This window comes from Zeus faber, assembly GCF_960531495.2.
Source record: "Zeus faber genome assembly, chromosome: 15".
Taxonomy (NCBI): Eukaryota; Metazoa; Chordata; class Actinopteri; order Zeiformes; family Zeidae; genus Zeus; species Zeus faber.
In genome coordinates this window covers 16,916,689-16,925,285 of record NC_137194.1, presented here as the reverse complement: position 1 = coordinate 16,925,285, position 8,597 = coordinate 16,916,689, and the positions used below count along the sequence as shown (strand labels likewise).

General features: G+C 41.2%; 1 protein-coding gene across 2 annotated transcripts in view; it reads right to left on the bottom strand.

Moving 5' to 3' along the window:
• rapgef3 (Rap guanine nucleotide exchange factor (GEF) 3) overlaps positions 1–4,985 on the bottom strand; it is a 29,256-nt gene extending 24,271 nt beyond the window's left edge. The window contains exons 1-2 of one of the 2 annotated variants that reach the window (XM_080015555.1): positions 4,947–4,985; positions 4,697–4,764 (exon numbers count right to left, since the gene is read on the bottom strand). In XM_080015555.1, coding sequence (XP_079871681.1) covers positions 4,697–4,750 — 54 coding nt within the window. In that variant the 5' untranslated portion in view covers positions 4,751–4,764; positions 4,947–4,985. Of the gene's footprint in view, positions 1–1,748; positions 2,032–4,696; positions 4,765–4,946 lie in introns of those variants that run through there. The other variant, XM_080015554.1, reaches the window with a different exon arrangement.
• Between the last annotated feature and the right edge of the window lie 3,612 nt (positions 4,986–8,597).

Genomic DNA, 8,597 nt, shown 5'->3' with positions numbered 1-8,597 from the left:
AGTAAGTGCTATAAAAAATTTGCGGTGTGATCTCAATCTTTAATGAAAACGTGTCTTGACAATTCACCCAACACCTGTGAACACACTTACAACAGATTACTTTGGTTCGTGGGTTGACCTATTCCATCACATGACATAAGGGTTAGGGAAAAGTCAGGTAAATTTAGACATGGAGAGCGCTATTCTGTCTCTTCCTGTGACCTGGCAATAAAACCCCAAAGCATTTCCTTCACGCATTCTTTTGCAATCAGTGCCGTAAACCAAATCTGACGTGGCAGTGGCAGTAAAGGGGTGAGGGTGGAACAAATGAACAATAAACAATGCACTATTTATAAGTGGAGTTAGGTTAGAGAAAGGAAAAAAAAACAAACAAACATCTTTCTTTGTTGCCGCTCCCTTGCTGTCCTTGCTGCTCTTGCACCTTTACCACAATTAAAAACCCTCCCTCACTCCTCAGCGAGTAGCCACTCCTGGGGGGGTTTGCCCATAGTTTTTTGGTTTTTTTTTTTTTTGGGGGGGGGGGGGTAATGCAACTAACCCCCTTTGTTTTCCAATGACAAGCTCTGTGCCCTACACCAAGCAGCCCTGTCACTCTCTCCAACGTTCCTTAAAATCACATTTATTTGTCACGTAAATAAAGGTTTAGGCTCCCGGTTTAACAACCACAGCACATTGAACTGCACTATATGGGCAGGTGCATTTGCAATATTATAGTATATAGAGTCTCTCAGCATCACTGCCAAGACTGAAGGATGCCTTTGCAAGAAGTAACTCTCCTATGTTATGTCATGTTATACTATACTATTACTCACCTGCAACCTTTATCATTTATGTCTGATTAATCACCACTAAGTGAAAAACAGTGGTCGAACTGATCGCACATCTAGGTTGTGCACAAAGATTGGCTTTGACATTATCAACATAGACATAAATAATGCTGAGGACACCCCTATACTACCACCACCACCATTAATATATAGTAAAACCAACAACAACAACAACTAACTAATAATAAAAATAATAATAATATGATGATGATATTGATAATAATTAAAAGTATACTACTACTGCTACTACTACTAATAATAACAACAATAATAATAATAATAATAATAACTATAATAACAACCACCACCACAACGGCAACAACAACAACAACAACAATAATAATAACAACACCAACAATAATAATAATAACAAGAGCAACAATAATAATAATAATAACAATGATTATGAATAATAATAACATAACAATTCATATTATTTATTTTATTTTATTATTTATTTATTTTATCCTATAAGTATTCGACTTACTGTATTACGTCTTAGGAATCAGTTAGTTGGTCTAGTAGAAAGAAATTTTCCGAGGACATATTGTGTGCAATCACCGGGTGCGTTGCATTACATTTGACTGCATATATGTATGAAAGTATGTATATGTATGTGACGAATAAACCTCTTGAATCTTGAATCTATTATTCATATTCATATTAATATCATTATTATTATTATTATTATTATTATTATTCATAATAATAATAGTAATACACAACAACAACAACAACAACAATAACAATAACAATAACAATAATAATAATAATAATAATAATAATAATAATAATAATAATAATGACACATCACAATCCTCTACATAGAAGCAAACGAGCTAATAAAGAGTAAAACTTCCACATAGTTCCAAATTCCCCACGAGTAGTTCTTGCAGGAAAAGGAGCGTTAGAGCAGCATACCCAGCTGATGCCTCGTATGGTCTTGTTTTCTACGGAGGAGCGGTCGGGAAACACTTGGTAGTTGTGACTCCGAAACAGATGCATCTTCTCCCGCATCAAGAGGATCCAGAGAGACGGTCGGAGGGACTGCGGAGCACCGGGGGCGCTCCTCCAGACATTATGAAGTAATAACTAAGTGGTCGTTATGAGGAGGGCGGTGGGTTAGGACCCGGGACTCCACGTTGCGATGCATTTAGTCCCCGATCACCCCGACCCTGTATTTCGCTTCTTCGCCCACTTCTACTCCTTGTACATCCAGCTCTGAGCGGCACAGGCGCACTTGTGTCTGCGCGAGAGGGAGTGTGTGTGCGTGTGTGTGTGTGTGTGTGTGTGTGTGTGTGTGCGTGTGTGCGTGCGTGCGTGCGTGCGTGTGCGTGTGTGTGTGGCTGAAAGGCGGCCCCTCTTCAGAGACTTTCTTTGCTGATTCATATTCCTTGTCATCGACCCCCATACAGGACAGGCATTTTAGTCCACATTAGTTTGTTTCATTGTTTTTGAAGTATAAGTACAACGGGGGGGGACCTCTGAATGCAAATGTTTTGAACGGGTGCGTATTATTATTAGTTTTTAACGTTTACTCTATTACTCAATTACTTGATGGAGCCAATTTAAGATACGTTTTGTTGGGGTCAGGAGTTGGTTTGGGTATAGGAGACAATTTAAAAAAAAAAAAAAAAAAAAAAAAAAAAAAAAAAAATATATATATATATATATATATATATATATATATATATATATATATATATATATATATATATATATATATATATATATATACATTTATACATATATCAGTTCAGTTCAGTCAGTTCAGTTCCTCCCGTTCCTTCTGGAACATTGGGCGACGAGTCCCCACCATTCACCAGAATGGCGTCTTCTCATCGTTTCCATAACATTCTTTTTTAACGGGGTGAGGTTGTTAACCCCACGCCCAACCCCCAACCTGGAGGACCGGGTGCTGACTTTATATATATAATATATATATATATATATATATATATAGCACAACCATCTCTAGGGTTTACAGGTCTGACAAAGAGAAAATATCCAGTAAGCAGTAGTTGTGTGGACGAAAAATGCCTTGTTGATGTCTGAGGTCAGAGGAGAATGGGCAGACTGGTTCGAGACGATAGAAAGGCCACGGCAACTCAAATAACCACCCGTTACAGCCAAGGTATGCAGAATAGCATCTCTGAACGCACAACACGTGGAACCTTGAAGCAGATGGGCTACAGCAGCAGAAGACCACACCGGGTGCCACTCCTGGCAGCTAAGAACAGGAAGCTGAGGCTACGATTTGCACAGGCTCACCAGAAATGGACAATAGAAGCTCGATTTCAGCTGCGACATTCAGATGGTAGGGTCAGAATTTGGCGTAAACAACATGAAAGCATGGATCCATCCTCCCTTGTATCAAGGGTTCAGGCTGGTGGTGTGGGGGATATTTTCTTGGCACACTTTGGGCCCCTCAGTACCAATTGAGCATGGTTTACAGGCCACAGCATACCTGAGTATTGTTGCTGGCCATGTCCATCCTTTTTGAGCACATGGCACCCGTCTTCTGATGGCGACTTCCAGCGGAATAATGCACCGTGTCACAAAGCTCAAATCATCTCAAACTGGTTTCTTGAACATGACAATGGGTTCACTGTCCTCCAATGGCCTCCACAGTCACCGGATCTCAACCCAATAGAGCACCTTTGGGATGTGGTGGAACGGGAGATTCGCATCATGGATGTGCAGCCGACAAATCTGCAGCATCTGTGTGATGCTATCATCTCAATATGGACCAAAATCTCTGAGTGTTTCCAACACCTTCTTGAATCTATGCCACAAAGAATTAGGCAGTTTTGAAGGCAAAAGGGGGTCCAACCCGGTACTAGCAAGGTTTACCTAATAACGCGGCCGGTGAGTGAATATATATATATATATATATATATATATATATATATATATATATATATATATAATGATGATGATAATGATATACAGTATATAAATAGTATAAATACCCATACATACTGTATATGTATATCATCAATTATTATATATTATATTTGACTAATATATATTTTATAATAAAATAGTTTAATAATATATTCTATATTATATAATGTATAATTATTTATATTTTAATTAATTATTTTTAAAGTTATTGTTTTCTTTTAAGTTGTAATGTATTTTTTTCCACAAAATATATTTACTTCACTTTTTTCCTGTGAGATTTGCCATTTTTGTCTCAGTTCGCTGAGCAAAGTAGTTCACAGGCGCTGACACTGAAGCTCACTGCTAACAAAGCTATCTTTGCACAAACAAAAGCGCTGGGTAGGATCTTCAATTTCATGAGCTTTTATAGTCCCATATAATCCCACGGGTCACCATGTGCGGGCGATACAAAGAGCCTCGACACCTGACAAATGTCTTGCTGGGAGTCAGCGTCCAGCTCCATTGTCCACAGGCTACGCAAGTAAAGGTTTGGGTTGAATTTAAATAAGAAAATGTCATTGAAGTCAAGCGGTCACACATTTTGGTGCAGCACCGCCTGCGCGCCACTTATCAGATTGTCAAGCTGTCTTGCAAACACCGCAGTGCCGACACAGATAAACTGTTTCAAGGGCAGAGAGGGACAGCCCCCTGGATGCACCTCTCAATTACTCCACCTCCCATTTTTACACATGTTTATGGTTCTCAGTTTTATAGTTCTCACTTTTTCTTATTCGTGGGTTATTTGTGCGAGGAAGAGAAATAATGATCATTCACTCAGGAATCAATCAAAACGGATGATGATGATGATGATGATGATTATTATTATTATTATTATCATCATTATTATTATTATTATCATTATTATTCATGCTGTTTTTACTGTATGAAGTTGAGTTTCTTTTGTCTATAAACGGATGACTTACTTCCCCCTGTGGTGTCACTCGGCGAGGTGGAGGAAAGGTGGTCATAGAGAACATGGCGTTGGCCCTATCTGGGAGAAACACAGTAAACACATTTTTTATTTTTTATTTTTTTACACAGTCAAAAATATATACAGTATATACTATTGATGAGTCTGGTCATTTAGCCTTCAAAGCCCATCTTGAGGGTATGGCAACGGGACTCAGCAACAACAACAACCGGCCTGATATTATAACAAGAATTAAGTCAAACCAGTTTCTGCCTTTTCTGAAATGGATAGAAAAACGTAAAATAAAGTGATTTTCATGGCACGGACGTTCATCCCGCAGTCAAACCGGGCCAGGAGGCAGGGAGTCTATTTCCATTGGGTTTACCTTGAGACACGACTGTGCCGTGGCCCCCTGCACAGGCCGGGCGTGTTACGTAAGGTCTGTTTAAAAACCCAGCCATTGTTCTGTCGGCGGGCCGCCCTTCCTGCCCTGACCTGGAAGCTCCGGTCAACAAGTTCCCTCATGAAATACACTGACAGGCTCTTTCTGTCACTCCTGCGGTTTCCAGGAATTAGCGGGGTACAAACACACAATTCCCCCGCGGAAAGTTGGAAGGAGCGTCTCGGGTTGTATTGGGAGCGTTGTGTGCGGATCAAAAAAATAAAAATAAAACTATACTTGGGAGTTTTAGATACAAATCTTCCATGGCGCCCTATCTTAACAATATGTCAGCGACGGCGTATACAACTGACAAAAGAAACTCTAAAACCAAAACCACATGTTTTTACCCATTTTCAGATTAGGACGGCATGAGCCGGCTCCGTGACGCGAGATGTCCTTCCTGCGCTTTGAAGAAAAAAACAAACAAGTTCCCCGTAATATTTTCCTCGAGGTTATAGAGGAGCGGCAATTAAGCAAGCAAGCAAAGGACAAGCTGGGGGAGCGTCGCGTGGCTTCTCCACGACGCCTCGCCGGGCCTCCGCCCCGTGTGGGGTGGGGTGGGGGTGTGGGGGTGGTGTAGCTTTTCTTTCTTTGCCTCCGGGAGGGAATGCAAACCTGTTGCTTTGATCGATAAGGCAGAGCGCACGTGCGCGCTTGGCTGATCTGGATCTGCTTCTTCCAAATTCGTGCCGATGTCTGCCGGTCACGTTTTCCCGGGGCACAAGTGACACTCGACCGGCGATTTGAGATTGCCGGAAGCTTCTCCACGCGAGAGGAGTATTGAAATGAGAAAAGTAATTGCGGCGTTGTATTGATGATAATTGCTCGGTGGCTCGGAATAGCTGACGTGAGAGGCTGTTGAAATAATGACTCTGTGGCTTCAGGCTGACATCGAATTTGCAACTGTAATCCTCCGAAAATTTGCCAGATCCTGAATGTGCTTTAGCTTCTGATGGCAACTACAGGGCGGGGCCCTATGTGTGGGATTAAAACAGTCTCAGAAGCACTGACGGACAAATTTCAAGTGGCTTAACTCGTGAAACACAATGCGAAAATAAATGCAGAGGGATTTGTATCTGTGAAGCTCTATCCGTGCCTCTAATTGACATCTCGTATATCATCATTTGTACGTCAACTTGCCATTTTTAAATGGAAATGTACTGTATTTGTAAATCTCCACCTATTCGTGTGGATCCTTTTGACACTGTTCTAGCGTGCAAATCCACAATCCACATTGGTCTGTGAATGCTTGTGAGAAATATTTTAATCCCATACTATCTGCCCAATGATAAAAAATGAGAAAAGTTGGTGGCTAAAGGCTGTTAACAACTAAATATTACTTTTTTGTTTGTTATTATTTGTATTTTATTATGTGAAATACTGCCCCCTAGCGGGGGTTGTATAAACGGCACTTAAATGTTGTTTTTCTCTTCTTCAAGTTCAAGTTCAAGTTGAAGAGATTATTTGTCACTTGATATAATATTTAGGACGCATAAAGTGTGAGTACTAAATGTTTATATATCAACACATAAAAGCCCAATATTTTCAAGGGCGCCATCATTTTTTGTTTGGAATTGTTCACGTTTACATGCATGGGTACGCAAATTTGTGCGTGTGAGTGTGTGTGTTTTCTGTCCACCTCCTTGGGGAATGGGAGTGGGCTTTCCTGCAACACATTATCTACCCCCATAGAATGTGTGCTTTCACAGCTGGGTATTATTGTCAGCTGTGTGCTGATATACCCTGTACACAACTTGCACAGAACCGGCTCGATGGCATGCACATGCACATGCACACAAACCACCAAACACACACACACACACACACACACACACACATTTTCCTACCCCTGGCAAATTACTGAAAAACAAGGGGGACAACTTGTGCTATTTTATTATGTCTGACCATGTTCAATGGAGGGAGGGAACAAGAAGGTTATTAATGGCTAAAGTCACCAGACCCTCTTAGCCCCTGCAGTAAAGCAGCATCTCAATATCTCCTTTGCAACTTTATCTTAGCACTACTGGAGCATGCTGATGCTGTGTAAGTATTCCATATTAACAGAGTATTGCAGTCCTTAAATATTGTCTTTTATCTGGAGGAGGAATTTTAGGGTGACGCCTCGGACTAGGGTTGTGCAGAGGCAAAGTGTTGATGCAGGGTTGTCATTCTGCACATGAAGCCTTCTTACAGTGAAAATGTGCACTTTTTCATGACATTATCTGTAAACAATATGTCTGCCAACGTCTGTCAGTGCTCTATCAAGGCAACTATAAAAATGATAGAAAGAGCAGTCTTCCATAATATTGGTAAACAATACTGACAACAAGATAAACTCCTTTTACCTGAAAGATCTTCGGCCATTCCTCAGCCTTCATAGATCTTGTGCACTCTCCGGCTGTGTGTGCTATTCTAATGCCTCCCTAAGCCTTTCCGCTTGACTCTTCTTCATGAGTTACATTTAAAAAATGATCGAGAGTCATCATGGTTGTCCAAATTCCAGGGAGTGTTGTGTGTGACAGCTTCCTGTATCTCATGGTATCTGATTGGTCATGATGAGTATTGCCCTTGGGCTTCAGCAGGGTAAGGGTGAGACGGGACTGTGGGGCAGTGTGTGTGTGTGTGTGTGTGTGCGTGTGTTTGCGGGTGTGTGTGTGTGAGCGATAGATAGATAGAAAGATAGAGAGCTAAAGAGAGAGAGAGAAGTAGGACAGCAGTGTAAGAACGGACCTCTTTGAGCCCAAGCTCACAGGAGAAAACATGGGAAAGGCAGAAACCTCACGTTTTGTGTTGCAGTGTAGTGGCTGCGGAGTGGATCAGCTGGCCGAGCTCGTGTGGAATTTGGGAGATACACCAACAAGCATCTCAAACGCTACTTGAGCGATGCGTCGTGTCTCAAGGGGAAAACCACAATAAATAAGAACGTAAAAAAAAACACATCTTATATGATTTATGGACACACTCCTGAACTCGAACTTGAACTTGGACAAGGATGGTATTGGTGATACCTTCTACCTTCTTGATTGAATCTGTCCATTTAGTCCCTTTTACCCTGGACTTTTTTTTTTTTTTTTTTTACTCAAAAAAAAAAAAGTGAGTGTTTAATGTAAATTCGCTTCAACGGAGTTCCCATAGTAATCGATAAACTACTTATTAAGGATCAACTTCCAAGCTACAACGTGACCACCATGCTGACGTTCACACCCACCTCCCCCCCCGCCACAGGGGGCGCTGTGTGGCGGTAGCGTGGGAGCTTCACTGGAACAAAGATTATTGCGTAACATACGCGTTACAAAATGATGACTTTACACAAGACGTAACAAAAAACAACAACAACAAAAAAAAAACAAAACGGGAAAACACGCGTGGCACGTGTTTCCTACGTCGTAATATCACAACACGTAACACAACACGAGGGCAACGCTGCGGAAACAAACACTGACACACGAGGCGAGCGTAGTCGTTAAGCCTT